The following is a 19,898-nucleotide window of genomic DNA, read 5'->3' on the forward strand; positions in this document are numbered from 1 at the left end:
TTACCACTTTCCACCACTACCTGTGATCTTGAGAGAGAGAGAGAGAGAAATGTGCATGGAGATACATGCAGTGGTGCAAGCAGAATCTATAGACCTGTGGCCGGTTTCATAAAGGACTTGCAACTGTTGTAACTTTGCCATTATGGCAACTACCATGGAAACCTTGATTCTGATTGGCTGCTGAGCCCTGTTACCATGGTAGTTGCCATTGTGGCAAAGTTACAACAGTTGCAAGTCCTTTATGAAACGGGCCCCAGATTCGTTGTAATCATTTCATGTGACTACGTGTCAGTGGCATATCATTTTTTGTATGATGTATATACCTACAATAAACCAAATAATTAACGAAAATCCCTAATTATAAAAGTCTCAAGCACAGAATGTTTATCTAGGAAGGGCTTTGGCAAATAAAAGAGAGAAAAAGATGAGAAAACATTACGATAGTACCAATACTTTTTGTGAGAGCTTAAATCCTTTGCTCATGCTAATGCTATTTACAAGTACTAACACTTGCTAGTAATACCATTTGCAAGTGTTAACACCATTTGTGAGAGCTAACACAATTTGCAGGTGCTAACATCATTTGAATTGCAAACAGCATATGAGTGCTCATATTTGCTTGTGCCAACACCATTTGTGGGTGTAACACCTTTTGTGAGTGCTGATATTATATGAGTGCAACACTTTTTGCCTGCATGCGTAGTAATGGTTGTCGAGATACAACATTCATAAAACAATTGAATAGAAGTGTCAAAAGCATTATCATCCATTTTTTATGCTGAGTAAAGGCATTTGCAAGAAGGCAAACTAAATATAATTGTGAGGATTTAATTTATTTTATCACATTAAGAGGTTTCTTTTTAAAAATCTCCTCAAAGAAACTTGCTCATCCTATTAATGATGGACCTTGCCTTTTCTACACAAGTAAATGTTCCTTGCGTTTGTTGGCCTAAGGAAAAGTGATCATTCAGTTATACACAGTTTAACAATTCACTGCATTATTGATTTTTTTTTCCAAAGACATGATTTTCAGTGTTTTGTTTTGTTTTTTGCACCAGATGAGAGCAAAGTCTCTACTGATCAATATCAGTAACATAAACTGAAATGATCTGGATTCACTTACATCGGAAAGGATATGCATATTATTTTATATTACTATATTTTATGTAAATACATATTCTTCACAAGTTTGTTCAGGGAAAATAATGAGGGCTCCATGAGATAATTGAAAAAAATATTCCCGTTACCATAGAAGAAAAATTATAAGTAGTCACTCTTTGCAAAGGTGGACTCATTGGCCCGTATTCTGAAGTCGGGTTTAACTTAAACTCAGGTTTAAAGTTGTGGTTTAAGTATGGATAGCCAATTGTTACATAAATCACTAACAGCAAAGATATCATATTTCAGCTCATTTGGCTCTCAAATCATTCATAATTGTCTAGGAAGTATACATAGAGGATTGTCTTCATTATCGATAAATCAGGAAAGAGCACAATAAACATAAGAAACATACAACTTAATAAAAATTTTGCCACTTTTGGCTTCCCATAATTTTAGCACAGAGTTAGACCATGGTCTAAGTTAAACCTGACTTCAGAATACGGGCCATAAACTTCATGACATAAAAAGTACATACTCATTAATGAACTGTATTTTAAATTCACATGCAAACATGATATGTTTAGAACATAATTAACATTTTTTAACTTTAAGGATTCTAAAAGTATCTCCAGTGATATAAAAATGACTTTGTATTATACAGAAGTTAAGTAGAAGACCAACATACAATGTACACATTCATAAACTTTAAAAATACTAGTAATGCTGCACATGAGGAAAATCATAATAATATCCTAAATAGAATAAAAACATACCCCCCATGACTAAGATTCAAATTTGGAGAGGTGGAAAGGAAATTATCAATATATACCTACATTCATGAGTTACTATCTGATTCATAAAAACTTCCATGATTTGACACTTCAGCTATATTTACAATGTACAAAAGAAAATCATGTATAAGATCTATATCACGAGTTTGAATAATATTTACATCTATAATTACACATTTGACTAAATGTATGTACAGTATAAGATGGAGAGGATGTATGATAAATAAAACACTCACTGATACTCGCAAAATAAAATCAAATGATTTGTTGTTGCTTAAGGATTCTTTAAGGTATAAAAGCTCAGTTTAAAAACCCCAAAATATTAATTATAAGAAGTTTTTTAAAACAAAAATTGACAAATCATGGATTTTGAAATATATTACAAATTAAATAAAGCTTAAAATAGGTGTACAGGTCTGAATCTGAATATCACTGTATACGTAACATGCTTGCAACAGGTGTCATTAACATTTTCATTGAAAATTTAAAACAAAGATAGATAATATCAGTTCTGCATAAATGGTTACCGTTGCAGTAAAGGAAAGGTCAACTGTATGACAAAATTTACACTTAAAAATGAGATACATCCGGAAATTTCACCGTATTTCACATAACTCCTCATGCTGACAAAACTACTCCAGTCTTTCTTGCATATCAATAAGAATCAATTGAAAACTTGGGATCAAACAAAAAGGGAAAGGCTAAAAGGCAATCCAGTCTTGCTCTTAACAACCATTCAGGAGGGAAAATAAAAATCCTTTACCCAGGCCAGAGTGCTTCTTGAGATATAATCACAAATATGGAAGAGAATTATGTTTGCAAGAGTGAACACTCGTGTACTCAAGCATTTGCATTGAATTTGCTTCGTAATGCTATTTTCAGGAACAACATGTGACAGTGTAGGCAACAAGTATAACATAACCTGTTGTATCCCGATATTATGCAGTATTTTTTGTTATAAAGAATGTATGTGGCTTTTGATGCCCCCATCCCCTCTCCCTCTCTCATTCTTTTGATAATCTTGCTCTTTCATATTTTCTCGCTCTCTTCTCCCTTATTTATACACTCTCTCTCCCTCTCTCTTATACCCTGTCTTTAAATACTACAAATTTGGATAACTTTCTCCTCCCCTCCCCTCCCCTCTTATTCTATCAGCCCTGCCCCCCCCTTATTGCTCCACATCCCTCTTTCTAATCACCTCTCTCTCTTTCTCTTTGTCTCTGTCTGTCTCTCTCTCTCTTTGTCTCTGTCTCCCTTCTTTGTCTCTGTCTGTCTGTCTGTCTCTCTCTCTCTCCCACTCTTGCTCTCCTTTCTCATTGTCTCTCCTCATCTCATACGACCTTCCCTTTTCTTAATCTTTCTTTCTTTATAGGACTTTCCTTTCTGAAGAAGGCAAATGAGAGCAGAGTGGCGTTGATTAACCTAGATAGAACACAATGCCACAAAGGCCATGTCATCTCGGGCTCTACATCTCGACATTGATGTTTTTCTTCTTATAAAGACATGCTTGTGAAAGCATCCTTAGTTAGTACTTCAGTATGGGACTAATATAGCATACAGAGATATGAATAGCCAACAGATGCTACCTAACCATTGATCACTGTAATAATACCAACAAAAATCAACTTGGTGTTATTCATATGGTGGAGCTCACTGTACACAAAAAATATTTCACACCTGTTTTGTAATAATAGAAAAACCTCCCATTTGCAGATAAAAATGAAAAAAAAAGGACAGATAAGTCACAGAAGCACAAGGTAAGTCACAGAAACACAATACACGACAAAGATTAAATCTGCTTTTATGATCCATGCTCTGTTCTACACACCGCATTTAGTTATACCCCCCACTGTTGTAGACGAGCATATCCCAGTGATATTTCAAGATGGATTTCCAGGTTGCTCTACAGAGGGCGCAATCATAATTTCCAGGCGGTCCTCATCATGAGGGTAAAGTACGAGTCATTGTCGATCGAAGCGCTCACCCCAGCATAGTAGTTTAGGAACTCTTCTTGGGTAATCTAGAAACAAACAGAAGAGAAACAATGTGTAAAAAACAGGCCTGACTACAATAACCTGAAATTGTATGTACTGTACATATAATAATATTTGCTACATGAATGTATACACTTTTTACTCCCAAATTTCTATTCACTTTAAAGGGATGGTCCAGGCTGAAAAATATTTATATCAACATAAATAAAGTAAAATTCACAAAGCAAAATGCTGAAAATTTCATCAAAATCGGATAACAAATAACAAATTTATTGAATTTTAAAGTTTATCAATATTTTGTTAGAATAGTTATATGCACGTTGTCATGAATATTCATTAGGTGGGCTGATGATGTCACATCCCCACATAAATTTTTCATGCATACCGTAAAGTGATGTGTCTCCATAATGATGAAATAAGTTGTGGCAGTACATAACTAATGCACTTAATCAGTTGTAAATCTAATTGCTTTAGTTCTTGGTAGAACAATTCTGAATAAACCTAATTTTATATCATAAAATACAAAAGAACAAGTGGGGATATGAAATCGTCAGCCCACCTAATGAATATTCATAAAGATATGCCTAAAACTGTTTCACCAGAATAATGCAAATAATTAAAATTCAATAACTTTTTTGTTATCCGATTTTGATCAAATTTTCAGCATTTTGCTCTGTGAATTTTACTCTATTTATTGAGATATAAATATCTCCAGCCTCGACCATCCCTTTATTGTTTTCAAATGGTGTACTCTGGTCTAAAATTATCGTGAAAAGACTTTAAAGTGATTGACTATGGATCTTACTTACAAGCCAGTTTGCATAGATTATTGTTGATATATACCTGGCAAGCTATATACAAAACTTTAAGGTTGTCAAGGGAATTGTTCTAGAAGTATTGAGTATTAAAAATCTAAACATGATATCATTCCATTTGAATTTAAATAATAATATCATATAATCTTAGAATAAATTAAGTGTAAAATGAGACAAGCAAAATACATGGACTTAAAATAGCCATGAAATCACAATAAACCATCATAAACATCTCGAACTGTAAAAGGCCATATTACTCAACGTTTTTTTTAACCTGATTTTGATGAATTTTCTAACATTTTGCTTGTTTAATTTCATCCTATTATTGGAATTGATACTAATTTCAGGCCAGAGTATCTCTTGGGTGATTTTAGAACTGTGCATTACTTGTTAGTGAAGTCGTACAGTATATTATGTTGCATGCATACAACTGTTGATTAGAAGCAAATACATTGACTGTACATCATGCATAAATATTGAATATCTACAACTGAGGTGATCTTGTGAAAGTTAGACTTCCGCGCACGGAACAAGTGCATACACATATATATTCATTTTAAAGCCAAGGATTATATTGATTTGGGGGGGGGGGGGGGTAAGGAACCAATTTCCCAGGAGTATGGGGGTATATATATATCAAAATATAAAATCACCACAAGATCAGAAAAAAAATCACATAGCCAGAATCAAGTCATGGTAAGGAACAATCACATGATATCTATTTATAAGGTTAATCACACAAGGAAGATGTTCATCTGCACTGCTATGTCAGGCAAATCAGGGCAAAAATTATTCTGCAAGCACAGATTCATATTTGACACTTTAACCAATAACAGGTCTAGAGTTAAGACTAGACACGAAAGAGCCAGCCACAGTACACAGTGAATCTAGTCTCACTATTTCAGACTCTACATTATGCACTATGCACTTAAACCAAGGGTCTGTGCCTGCAGGCTACGCAAAGTGGTGACAATATCAATTTTGGATATATGCAGAGAATCAAAGTGGAAGATTTTACAATCTGGCTAAGATTCACAGTACATGTACAATGTGTTATTTTTACAATGTTATGTTAATATCAGTACAATAGTCAGATTTATTCTAGAGAACTGTTTTAACTGCTGTATCGCAATATCATAGTGGTAACGGAATTAATAAGTGAATGTCAAAGATATGACAAAGTATCAGAATATATGACAGAATATCATTAAAATTAGTTCCAGCAGTCCAAGACTAAAGTGAAAGCAGGCATTTTTTTAGTTGTATTCAGTCTATCAGCTGATCAAAAATTCATACGTACATCTTACAAACGGCAAACATGAAACACTGGAGTAGTGCATATATACAGTACAGTGCGTCCCAGAAAAAAGGAAAACGAATTTCCCATGTTTTTTAATACAAAGGCAAATGAATTATGATATTTCGTTTACATTAATCATATAATTCAATTATTCCTCTTTATTTTGACACCTAATATGAGACAATGTCAAAACCAGGTTGCGCAGAAAAATTGGACAAGATTGGTGATACAACGACCGTGCATATTTGACGATTGACTCATTAGCATTTCTTTTGTATTCTTCTCTCACTGATCCCTGAAATGAGAGTGGATTTAGATTCACACGTGAGTTTCTACGCAAATTGTTTCTGATATGCCTCAATATTTATTATTGTAATCTGCTATGCATGAATGATTTGCTAAGCTGTTGGTTTCAAATGAGAGATTTAAGTATCCACTCTTGCCAGGAGTATCAAATTTATAGCATAATTTTTTTAATAACTGTGAAATCTATCTCTGAAAACAGGTTTCCTTTTTTGTGGGAGACACTGTACAATGTAGAGTATCATGAGTTTGCAAAATAATGGTTGCTTAAAATCACATGAATGAATAAAATAAAAACAGAAGTCAATCATAATGATTTACATAATATCAATCGCAGATCTATATCATTGTATCTGTCTTGTTTTTAAAGAAATAAATTGCATGTCATGTTTTAAGATTTTTACAACTAGGATTTACTAAGACTCTCATTTGAGAGCAAATTCTATGCGAAATACATTCACATCAGAAATCAAGAAGTAGATTAGTCTTACTCTTGATATAAATTTTACCAAAATGCAATTGCAAGATCAACTTGTAAAATACAAAAAGGCAAAGAACACATTCTCAAAATTCTCCATTACTATGTGAAGTGTGTATAGTCTACAGATAACACAATTTACATTCATGTACCGTATTCATGAAATGGCTACAAGCAGAAAATCTAGTTATAGTGATAGAGGGTGTAATGATACAATAACCATACTGTAGCAACCAAGATTGTCAAGAGTTTGTCTTGTTAAGGATTGGATGTCTTTTCTCCTCCATCAATACTATCTTTTTATTCTCTAAATGTGAGAGTTTTGCATACATGTATTGCAACAAGCTCTTCAATTCTTTCTCCGAGTATAAACCATCTAAAATTACAATATCATTGATTCTATAAATACAGGGTTCATACTCACTCCCCACCCCCATCACCTTTCTTTTTTATTCAGATTTTCCCTATATTTCATTTCCAATTAAATATAATACAATCAAGTATTGTATAATTGAAAAGAGCAGCCCTTATGTGAACCAATTTAAAGGGAAATCTGACCATCAGAACAAAGAATCTACTTTACGAAATACAAGGGAAAAGATATGCTATGATGTATATAAAAAAAGCAAGGTAGCATATTTAGGGGGGGGGGGGGGGAATTCTGTTCAGATTAAAATCTCGTGAAGTTATTTTAATTTCCATCACCTATTTAGATTGGCAATTGGCATTTAACACAGTTATGTAATATTTTTGTCAGATATAGGAGATTAAATGCTCATATTCCAATCATATGGAGCTTTTGAAAATGTAACCAATAATAATAACTGAATATTTTGAATATTAATATTGGAAGAAAGATTGCATTTTAAGTCTTGGCAGCTGCTACAGCAAAAAAAAAATTAAGAAGAGGAGAGTTTCGACAACAGAATGCAAAATCTATAAGGGTTGGTAAGTGAACAAGATTATGAGAGGATATGTGTAAACATACTTTGATGGTTTTATTAATATATTCAGGTGTCACATGATTAAGAATTTGTAGTCTATAAACAGACTTGATACTGAATGTGTTGGAATAGAGGTAACCAGTGGAGTTCCTTAAGTAGGGGTGAAGTACGAGTTCAGGAACTATTAAAACAAGCAGCACGATTCTGAATATCCTTAAGTTTTCTTCTATCCCGAGCTGACAAAAGAGTATACAAACTATTGCAGTAATCTAGTCAAGAAAAAATAAGCTATCGCACAGCATGGCATGACTATAAATCCTCAAAAAACTTGCTGATTAAAATAATATAAAGGTGTTAATAATCAGATCCAAAGAATTAGCTCACTTTCCCCACATTATGGTGCATATCATATAAGGGAAGAATATACATGTAGGATAAATGTATTATTAAGCAACATTAGAAACAAATATGGAGCAAATATTAAAGGAGCATGTCTAAAACAATTAATGTTTTATGCTGGTTTAGATTTTTAGAATGAATATATGTGTACCGGTATGTACTATAGTAAAAAGGGCAAACAAGTAAGAGTGTGGTAGACTGGTAGTGGTAATGCAGCCCAGTCGAGGGTAATTGCAATAGTGCAAAAAGCATTTGTATGTGTGGCTGTAAATACAGAGTGCTTTTGCAAATATTGTGACAACATATGCATTATACAGTATGTAATATTTTCCCAAAGAACCAAAGATGACCAAATACATCATGTGACCTATACAGTACATGCTGAGTGAATGGAACAAAAATAGACAACAAAAGGAGGCGTGTATTATTCAAGGAAAGAAAAAAAAAAGAATCTCACAAACGAACGTTGGAGAGACGGAATGGCAAAGAGATGAAGACGAGGAAGTGCTTGCTAGAGCTTCCAAGCCGTTCTCATCATCAGTATAAAATAGGCATCATTATCAATGGAGGCACTGACACCGGCATAGTAGTTCTGAAATTCCTCTTGGGTGATCTAGCGAAAGCAAACATGGATGCAAGGAGGGATGGAAGATGGAGAAAGGCAGAAGGGTTGAGGCAAAAGAAAAGAAACTTAAATTTTCTGACACGCTTTACATGTACTTCTGTTACATGTATTTGTCAGAATTTGTTTGTCATTTAAAGATGTGATGGTAGTAAATTTAGAAACATAAATGTGGCTTTGACTATCAACAACAAAAAATAGGTTTCCTTTCTCCTCAAAAAGAATTTACAAATATCATAGCACACATGCTGAGTCAATAGAAACTTAAGATGTTTTAATAGCATATTTATTTCTGAAAAAAAAAGGCCTACCAATGTAAAAGTGATTTGAAACGTGTTTATCAATACTTATCATACATGTCAAAATTAACTTCAAATTATGTTTTGAAGCTGATATGATTTACTACTTTCAAGTTGAGGATTGCATCCTACTAAATTCAGGCTTGATAATTATTTTTTAAAGGAAATTTCCTTCAACTTTCCAAGACTTAGACCATGCTGTATGCAGTAATGTATGTCATTTTAATTTAAGCTACACAGTCAATTTACCAGACCAATATTATGAAGTTGCTTCAAAACTTTTATACAAAAAATGAGATAACAATAATGATAGTAATAATAATAACACATCAACAATTATCTTTCTAATTTGGTGTTTTGTTTAAATGGTGAATTACTGTACAAAAATAAAGTACACAAAGTTACAAACATACTTTACAGAATTCTTGGAGGAGAAACCCTTAATCATTTATAACTACATTGTACATGTACAAAGTCTCAAGGAGATATGACAAATACAAGAGACTCCATTAAACTGGCAGAACCAATATTCACTTTTCTTGAGAGGCATTCAACTATTGTTGGTATGAGGCCATTCACTATTAGAATACAGCTTTTTTTTTATTCTAAGAAATACCCCAAAACATGGTTAACAGTACAACTTCACTATATTGTACACTGAAGGTGGTAAAAGAATTATGAAAGGATGATTTTGTGAAATGGAATAATAAACATTTAGACAGGAACAAAACTGAATGAATCACATGTGGGAAAAAATAACTGCAAGTCTGCAACTTTAAAAACTTCTAGACATTGATAATATTAATGAAAATAAAAAATAACATCTGAAAAATAAACAAACAGTAGCATACATCGAGCTATGTAAATGCAACATGTATGGAGATTAGCATACTTGGTAGGTAGTATCCAAAGTACAAGGTACAACAAATTATAAACTGACAAATAAATTGAAAGATTACAAAACAAAGAGAACAAAATGTACATCCAACACTTTCTTCTACCAGTATAGGGTGAAATGAAATGTTCACTGCAACCAATGTTGCTTTGACCTTTCTCTGGAACATATATATATATATATTTTTCAGTTCGAAAACAGGTCAGGTCACATGACAATATGACATAGGATTTTCATTTTCCACTTAACACCCCCCCCCCCCCCGGATTGTCCAGTTTGAATAGAACTGCTGTGCATCTCAAGCCCAAATAATCCATGATATATTCTGGGAAATGGCTTGATATAAACATACAGTAATAAACAGCACCCCATCCCCTTTTTTCTTCAAAATACTATATATTTTTTGAAAAAGTAATGTTATTTTTATTAGTAAAATAATATATTTAGCACCTATTCTCCTATACTCATTACTTATAGGTAACTTACACAAAGATTTTTTTTATTAATCCTTTCAAGTCACGAGAGCCATTTCTTATGCCGACATATATGCAAAAATATAGTAAATAATTTACTTCATTCATTAACTCAACCATGACGTGGTTACAACCATTTTGTTGGAAGATATCAGATTTCATTCTTTTTCAAAAATAAATTTAATGTATTTTATGGAAATGTAAGAAAGTCTCTGACAATTTTTAGCCAAGCACACTGAACTATTAAAAAAGATGTAAAAGGTATCAGGAGGTCAAAGAAGAGTTTCAGAATAACATCAATAGACCAGTTCATAGTTACTTCATGGACAATTTTGGTCAAATGACCTTTCATTTCTTTCATTAAAGGAGAATGAAACCCTTGAAACCAGCTGAATCCATATCAAAGAGAAAAATCAAAGAAACATATTGTTGAAAGTTTGAGGAAGATTGAATGAATAATAAGAAAGTTATGAGCATTTGAAAATTGAGATCACTAATGCCATGTAGATCCTCCTATTGGCAATGCAACCAAGATCTGTGATGTCACACACGTACAACTCCCTCATTACTTTAGTACTTATTTCACTTATATTCTCACTTTTATAGAGTCTATCACAAGGTGAGGTGTTCTCTTTATGAGAGGACAATTACAGAGGTTTCACAACATTATATCAATTATGAATCGTTTGTCATATGATTAGAATGAGCAAAAAGAGATGTTTTGGGGTACATTTTCAGTGTCCAAAAGGAGAGAGTTGTCCAGTTTTGGACACTGAAAATATACCCCAAAACATTTCTTTTTGCTAATTCTAATCATATGACAAACGATTCATCAATGATATAATGTTGTGAAACCTCTGTAATTGTCCTCTCATAAAGAGGACACCTCACCTTGTGATAGACTCTATAAAAGTGAGAATATAAGTGAAATAAGTACTAAAGTAATGAGGGAGTTGTACGTGTGTGACATCACAGATCTTGGTCGCATTGCCAATGGGAGGATCTACATGGCATTAGTGATCTCAATATTCAAATGCTCATAACTTTCTTATTATTCATTCAATCTTCCTCAAACTTTCAACAATATGTTTCTTTGATTTTTCTCTTTTATATGGATTCAGCTGGTTTCAAGGGTTTCATTCTCCTTTAAGATAGGCAGATTTCAAAGCAAGATAGTACGTATGCATGCCTTACATAGCGGGGTGAAGAAATTGAATAGACCAGGTGACTAGAATAGCACATCAATGAACAATCTATGAATGTATTTGTTGCATTTCTACTTTAAATGCATATTAGAGGATGTTGTACAATGTACTTGGCAAACTGTGAAATATACCAGTCATTCGTGGATGCATTGTTTTTTGAGGATGTGAATGAAAAACACAATTCAAAATATATGAATAATCAAGACATCAAAGTTGGTGCTTATCTCATTAAATTTTAAACCACCATGTCACTTTAGTACAAATGACCTTCCTCTGATCATGCGCAGAATCTTCTGATCATGCGCATAGTGGAACTACGAACTGGCTTATAGTAAGCATTTTTTTTATTAAGGTATTTCCCAACCAGGTGGCAAAATGCTGGAAAGAAAAACCATGTAAGTGCTATGGGATGTACTTAAAGGTCAAGTCCACCCCAGTAAAATGTTGATTTTAGTAAACAGAGAAAAATAAAACTAGCATAAATGATAATGCTGAAAATTTCATCAAAATTGGATGTAAAATAAGAGCCAATTGGCTTCGCCGGCGTACCGGTAATGCACTATTGTCATTGGCAACCTTAACCAAACGCGGCGGCTGCGCTGGCCTGGCCCTGGGCGGCAGGAGGAGAAACGGAGATATGGATGAGCATTTGCTGTTTGCATTAATTGTATAGTCGTCTCTGTTGTCTCAAACAAAGACTGCGATAAAATTCCATAACTTTAGTTTACTTAAATTTAAAGGAGAATGAAACTCTTGGAGCAAGTTAGCTTTTGTGAAAGCAGAAAAATCAAAGAATAAGATCAACAAAAGTTTGAGTAAAATGGGACTAGCAATAAAAGAGTTATGAGCATTTGAATGTCGAGATCACTAATGCTATGGAGATCCTACCATTGGCAATGCGACCAAGATCTATGATGTAACAGATGAACAACTCTCCCCTTTTGGACACTGAAAATATACCCCAAAACATCTCTTTTTGCTCATTCTAATCATATGACAAACGATTAATCAATGATATAATTTTGTGAAACCTCTGTACTTGTCCTCTCATAAAGAGAACACATCACCTTGTGATAGACTCTAAAAAGGGAGAATATAAGTGAAATAAGTACTAAAGTAATGAGGGAGTTGTACGTGTGTGACATCACAGATCTTGGTCGCATTGCCAATTGGAGGATCTACATGGCATTAGTGATCTCAATATTGAAATGCTCATAACTTTCTTATTATTCATTCAATCTTCCTCAAACTTTCAACAATATGTTTCTTTGATTTTTCTCTTTGATATGGATTCAGCTGGTTTCAAGGGTTTCATTCTCCTTTAAAGGGGAAGCTCACCCTGACTCCCAAGGAAAAAATTGTTGTAAAAATAACAGAAAGAAATGAATAATGATGAAAATTGAAGGTTTGGCCTTGGGGAAAACCATCAAAAAGTTAGGGTTAGAATTTGATTTTATTTATTTTTGATGTCATATAGCCCACAATTTAATTTTTGTAATAGTTCATAATGACTAAAAAAAAAATTTCAGGAGTGGATTTGTGCACTATTTTATTATAACATTAATTAGTGTCAGACTGAGGGTACATTAAAAATAATTTGAAAGTTTTTGAGGAAACGATATTTCATTATTTTTTTTTAAAGGTCAAGTCCACCCTAGCAAAATGTTGATTTGAATAAGTAGAGAAAAATCAAACTAGCATAACACTGAAAATTTCATCAAAATCGGATGTAAAATAAGAAAGTTATGACATTTTAAACTTTCGCTTATTTTTCACAAAACAGTTATATGCACAACTCAGTGACATGCAAATGAGACAGTCGATGATGCCCCTCACTCACCATTTCTTTTGTCTTTTATTGTTTGAGTAATACAATATTTCATTTTTTATTGAACAAGGCTAACTCCACATGTTCAGGGAGGAATAAATCGTTGTTTCACTTGACAATGAGGAGAAAAGGAGAATATTTCATATAATGAAATACAAAAGAAATAGTAAGTGGATGACGTCATCAGTCTCCTCATTTGCATACCGACCAAGATGTGCATATAACTGTTTTATGAAATTAAGCGAAACTTTAAAATGTCATAGCTTTCTTATTATATATGCGATTTTGATGAAATTCTCAGTGTTATGCTTGTCAGACTTTTCTCTTTTTATTCAAACTAACTTTTTGTTGGGGTGGACTTGCCTTTAAGATGTGTAGGGAAATGCTAGAATATGCTGAAAAAACACCTGGGCAATACCTGAAAATATTCAAGAAGCATGATTTCATATTTACCTGAATATCTAACTATTTCTCATTTTCCTAAAAAAATATTGAGGCAGTATTAACCGGTATTTACCAGTTCCACCAGTATTTTCCACTCCGGCCAAACTGTCAAGAATCTGTTTCACAAATCCCCAAAGTGACCAATGTTATTTTTTTTCAAGGAACATTTCCCTTTTATGTGTTCATCACTCATGCAACATTCAAGGAATCAATCAAAAGTCACAAAGAAATTAGTCAATAAATGCAGCAACATTCCAGCCAATTTCTTTACTCAAAACCATTTCATTGAAATATGAGGTATTTTGAAGAGGGGAAGAGATACTTTACACATGGTATTTTGGTTAAAAAAGGGAAGAGATACTTTCTTATTACTTTTAACGTTACATGTATGTCTGAATTGAGTAGTCTGTAAGACACCATTCTCATTACACTTTCAAAAACTAGTTTACTGGATGCCGATTCAGGAAACCAGTTTGGAAGATCGCTTTGCTAGCGTTCCCATTTGATCAGCCGAAAGTGGTTTTCAAAACCACTTCATGGTCACATTTGCTCTACGGCGGCTGTACGGCAAGTCGAAAACAGCAGTTTTATTCATTTTTATTCAAACCACCTATATGTAGCTGGTACAAAAAATTGTTAAAACGGCTGTTTTCGACTCGCCGTACGGCCGCCGTAGAGCAAATGTGACCGAGGTATAAGAGTCTGGGGAAAGAATTATATAGGGGACGAAATACTTATACAAGGAAATTTTTAAAAGGGGCCCTAGAAAATCCCCATTCACAGCCATGTTAAAGCTTATCCAATGTAGAATCTTCAGGCAGTCATTTGTGAAAGTAGCCCCCAAAATAAACAAATAATAATTATTTACTTGCTAAGAATCTAGGCTAACAAGCTCCCCTTCCCATCCATGTTAATTACACTCTAAAACAAGTGATCTAGACTTTATTTTTTAATTAGTAGGCCTACAAAACAGGTAAGGAAATATAAGTTCTTTGTTATCACAAGGGCTTTATTTTGCCACTACACAGTGAGAGCTGAATATTTGGGGCTATTTCATTTATTTCAAGGGCAACATTTTATACGATGAATGATTCTGCAGTAAATGCAAATATTATTATATAAAAGTAAAATATTGATTTTCTTAATGTTCTTAAGTACTGTTTTTGGCAGATCTTGGGGCAATGCAAGAAAAGATGGGCACCCCAAATAATTCCATTTTAGGGGCAATTTTTTACTCTGATGACAAAGTGATATCACCCATTGCCCTAAAAGCCCCTAATGTATTTTCTATGCTGGTACAAAGCTCTGGGGAATAAAATTTTAATTTGTTTATTCTTACCTTTCCATCTTTTTCATTGGGGTTATCAAACGTGTCGAGGAAAGTCCTAAAGATCTGACTTTCCGTTAATTCTCCGTTGAGGTATTTAGGATGTTTCTTCACGTTGTAAACCCCTTTAAGATCCTCTTCTGTTACGATATTGTCTCCAGTTTTGTCAAGCTTATGGAAGGCTTGATGAATGACATCCTTCCTTGCTTGTGACATAGGAGGCTAGAGAAATAGACATAAAAACAATTATGGTAGGCCAACAGGGAGCTGTTTGATAAAGAATTACTGGACAGTACTATGAAGCACTACATATGAGTCACAACATTTCTGTGATCAATACTTTTTTAGAAAGTGTGACATTCCCAATTCGATTACAGCTAGACTCTAAGAACGTCGACCCTCCATAAGTTGAATAATCACCTACATGTACATGTAACTGGAACCCGGGAGCATCACTTCAGACCAGAATATGCCAAAATGTCTCATTTTATCTCTAATTTCAAAATTTTCCCCAAGTCAAAACAGATTTTTGGGGGGTCCAAGGATATTCGACGCAGAGTAACAGGAGTTTGGTGACGATGATTTGATCATGATACTGAACATAATGGTTAGGCCCGATTACAAACGGGTCCAATGGTCCAAGTCATTTTTTATGGGTCCCCACCGTTTTCCCCAGTCAATATTTTGGCGGAGTCCAGTGGACAGGTGATTCAGCATCACCAAAGACTGTGAGAAATTACCAGTTTACCCCCCAAAAAAAATCATTATATTACAACTTTCATATAATATTACATTTCAAAATTTTAATAAACCAAGTAGCACTACGGCAATATGAGTACCGAACACAAATTCTTAATATTCTTGCTTGAATTTATCGGCCTGTACTATTATGATATCGATATTACATTTGGTGCATTCATATTTATTTTGCACCATCTCAAGTGAAGAATTGTTGCCTAACTTGCAGCTGTAAATGAATATGCGATATGGCACAATGAATGGAATGATATAACAATATGGGCCAATTCATTCAAGCAAGAACATTGAGAAATCCTGCATGGTCATCTAATTTGCATAGTCCCAACTGAAGATGAGAGAAACATTTGAAGTTAATGATAATCTTTTAAGAAATTCCATGACATCACATGTGAGCAGCTCCCCCATCTTATGTAAGTTCCAGATATTGCCTTTTTTTTAATAGTTCATGATGACGATACGTTTTCCATTAAAACATCTACATGTATGTGTCTAATGACATAATTGGATACATGTAGGTAGAGATAGGCCTATTGTCAGTTTTCATGACATGTCCTGAGGCTTAAACAATTTTTTTTTCTGGATGAAATTAAACCGGACTGATGAATGTTTATAATGTCTGCAGAATTTAGAGTCCGCATTGGTCTCACTCAGGCCTTTTGATCATATTGTCCTATCATGGTATCAAACTTTAATTAATACCTCAGTCACATTTCCCCTACAGCCGCTGTACAGCGAGTAGAAAACAGCCGTTTTAACCTTTTTATACCAGCTATATGGGTGGTTTGAATAAAAAACGGCTGTTGTTGACTCACCGTTCAGAGAGGAAATGTGACTGAGGTATAAGTAACAAATAGCCACAGAACAAAAGCTTTATGTTAATCTTAAAACTTATTTCTGTGTCCTGGGAGATGATTTGCAAATACAGACATGATATAGAGTACCGAAGTGTGACGTCATCAATTTTCATATTTTGCATGTCAGCGTTTTTTATACATCTTGGTAGAGCATGATGAAAAACCCCCACAACCCAAATATGGTGGGAATCGGTCCGTGGGCCCCAAGATATGACCTCATGAATGCATAATTAGCCCCATTGAAGTAGATGTATTATTGGCCTGGTTCTAAATGTTAAGGAACAAGGCAAATACATTGACTTCAATGGGGCTAATTATGTATTCATGAGGTCATATCTCAGGCCCCCATTGACCGATTCTCACAAATTTTTGAAGTGGGGTTTTTTCATCATGCTCTACCAGAATATGGTATAAAAAATGCTGAAATGCAAAAAAAGTTCTTTGGGACGTCATCACTTCAGTACTCTATAATGACGAATCTTACCCTTAGTTTAATCAAGAACTCATCAAAGTCGATGCTGCCGCTATTGTCAGAATCAAAAGCTCTAAACATTTTCTCAACATCTGGTTTCTCCAATGGCACTCCATAATCTCTTAATCCTTTCTTAAATTCTGCAAAGCTGAGGGTTTTGTTGCCGTCGTCATCCATGATTTTGAATACTCTGAAGAAAAAAAGAAAATGTAACCAGAGAGAATGGATTGGTCATACAACTAATAGAGATTGATTTACTACAAATATGTAAAAGTGGAGTGCCTCTGGCAACCTTGCCTACGTTACTCAATTCAGCAGCAGTGCTGACTTTGAAAACAATAAAATAATCATTTACAACAAAAAAACACCACTCATATGATAAAAAAAATATGTTCATTGACCCTAAATAACATTTGACCTTCACCACGTAACCAAAGCTTCGTGCAAGATGATCAGTGATACTTGATTACTCCTACAGTGTATGTCCACATTTCATGAACTATATCCATAAACCTTCAAAGTCATGATACTTGTGGAAGATTAAGCTTGGACGAAAGCTAGATCTGGAAAGTTGGCTGCAGCTTTCTGCATTTTTCCATTACATCCGGTAATAAGGTAATGATTGCAATTCAACAATTATCCCCCAACATTGACAAAGTTCACTGACCTTAAATATTTGACCTTGGTCATGTGACCTGAAACTCGGACGAGATGTGTAGTAATACTTGATTACTTTTATGTCCAAGATTTATGAACTAGATCCAAAGCTTTCAAAGTTATGATGGCAATTCAACAAATACCCCTTCATGTACCTCACGTGATGGTTCATGTAGGCTCCACTTGTTACTGCTACACTTGTTCGGGTAGGTGCAGCATTACACGAACCATCACTTGAGGTACAATTACCCCAACATGGACAAAGTTCATTGACCTTAAAATTTAAAAATGACCTTTATCACAAATTAAGCCTAGGCTAGAGTCCCCTAGAGTAAGACAATATTAAAATTGTCATTTGCAAACAAAGTCTGTCATAGACCACAAGCTTCGGTCTCTGTCATATTGTTTGTTCCGCTGAACTCCGTTGGCTCCACTCACCAAATACAGAGACCAAAGTTCTTACATGATTTGTACAGGAACTCAATGGCCATGAGTTGCGCGACAGCCGAAGTAAGTCACAGTTGTTTTTTCTTTTAAATTTTTTTCCTGTTTTGGTGCATTTCAGGCCAAAACGGAATATAATCTTTATTTTGTTCCAGTTCTTTCTTTAATAAAATAAAGACAAAAATCGCTGAGCCCCGTCAGGGGGATTTTGCATTGCTAACCTCCTAATGGCGGCTGCATGTCGCAAGCCGTCTGTGTACGAGAAATTTTTTAAAATTTAAAATGTTAAAAAATTCCTTGAACCAGGCGGCTGCCAGCCGTCTACACCCATTACACTGTACAGTCTGTTCAAAGCATTAAATTAGCCAAAACACCATAGTCATGACAGTCAACACACACCTTCCTAGGCCAAGAATGCCTTTAGAACCCCTCAAGAGACACTGACATCGCAATTTCTCGACCGGATCGAGGTCTTTCTTGCTCAAATTCTTCTTTGCTTTCTGTTGCATCTCTCTGTCGTGTCTTGCTGTTGCTGCCATTTTCGATTTGAGTTGTTAAATGTTGGCCCAAACGTTAAAATATCTATAACTTTGTTAGAATTTCATCCACAGAATGGTTTTAAAAATCCAGAGTAATAATTGGCGGAATAGCACTAGCACATCGATAAGCTGCAAAAATTGAAACTGGGATTAGCGGAACACGCCGGTGGTTTTCGCCGGAACTGATGGCGGTCAAATGCTGTCGTTCCTCTCTTCTATTTTTTCGCTTATCATGCAGCAAATGTGTCGAGGAAAGTTACATCCACGCAGAAAAATCAGTCAGAATGTAACATCAGAATGCCTCTTGAAAGTCAGAGACAGCGGCATGAAAACGTATCAGAGTTCCTTGGCCTTCCAATTGAATTATTTCCCTGGGATATTTTTCACGCACGATCGCAAAACAATTCCGAATGTGTTTTAAACGTTGAAATATGCGCGGAGATAATTGATTGATGTTATGCTTCTATGGAAATGGCATCTTCCCCCATGCACCTGTCATTCAACTTCTACCTTTCTCTGTCACAAGATGGCGCTAAACCAATTATCGGTTCAGAAGACACAAACACACGCTCAATTCTATCTTGTTCGATAAATGTAAATAATATTATATTACCCAAATATTTTTTTTTTTTGGGGGGGGGGCCCAAATGGCCCATAGCACTCACAATTTCAAATTATCTATGTCACACAAAAACAAATACACAATGACAAACATAATGTAAATGAAGGCAGTTGCCTAAAACAAAAAGTTTATAGTAACTTCTTGCAGGAACGAAAAAAAAACATGACAAATCAATGGTAAATGGTGAAAAAAAGATAAATTCGAAATGAAATAAACCAAAACTTGAATTCGGGCAAACACATGATAAACACTGCGGAAAATGCAAATAGGTTTGATGGACAGATTTTCTCTAATACGCATTTTTTGTCATTGAATTTTGTTTTTATTTTTATA

The 19,898-nt window shown here is 34.4% G+C and overlaps 1 protein-coding gene across 2 annotated transcripts; it reads right to left on the reverse strand.

Annotated features, from left to right (window-relative positions):
• Positions 1–996: 996 nt before the first annotated feature.
• Positions 997–19,460, reverse strand: LOC129270987 (calcyphosin-like protein). Of its 2 annotated transcripts, none has more exons than XR_008585591.2 (5): positions 18,804–19,460; positions 17,316–17,493; positions 15,231–15,440; positions 8,583–8,738; positions 997–3,912 (listed from the first exon to the last, which is right to left on the reverse strand). XR_008585591.2 is itself a non-coding variant. In XM_064107003.1 (5 exons), the coding sequence occupies exons 1-4, from the start codon at positions 18,941–18,943 to the stop codon at positions 8,637–8,639; spliced, it is 630 nt and encodes a 209-aa protein (XP_063963073.1). In that variant the 5' UTR covers positions 18,944–19,460; the 3' UTR covers positions 3,169–3,912; positions 8,591–8,636. The 2 variants fall into 2 exon arrangements, 1 of the variants encoding a protein (XP_063963073.1); XM_064107003.1 differs by having other exon boundaries at positions 3,169–3,912; positions 8,591–8,738.
• Positions 19,461–19,898: the final 438 nt, after the last annotated feature.

The sequence above is a fragment of the Lytechinus pictus genome, chromosome 11, assembly GCF_037042905.1.
Source record: "Lytechinus pictus isolate F3 Inbred chromosome 11, Lp3.0, whole genome shotgun sequence".
Classification (NCBI taxonomy): Eukaryota; Metazoa; Echinodermata; class Echinoidea; order Temnopleuroida; family Toxopneustidae; genus Lytechinus; species Lytechinus pictus.

Coding starts and splice junctions, on each gene's coding strand:
- LOC129270987 (XM_064107003.1), bottom strand. CDS start 18,943: ATGGCAGCAACAGCAAGACACGACAGAGAGATGCAACAGAAAGCAAAG. Junction 17,494..18,803: donor GGCATTCTTGGCCTAGGAAG/GTGTGTGTTGAC, acceptor TTTTTTCTTCAG/AGTATTCAAAATCATGGATG. Junction 15,441..17,315: donor AGTTCTTGATTAAACTAAGG/GTAAGATTCGTC, acceptor CTATTTCTCTAG/CCTCCTATGTCACAAGCAAG.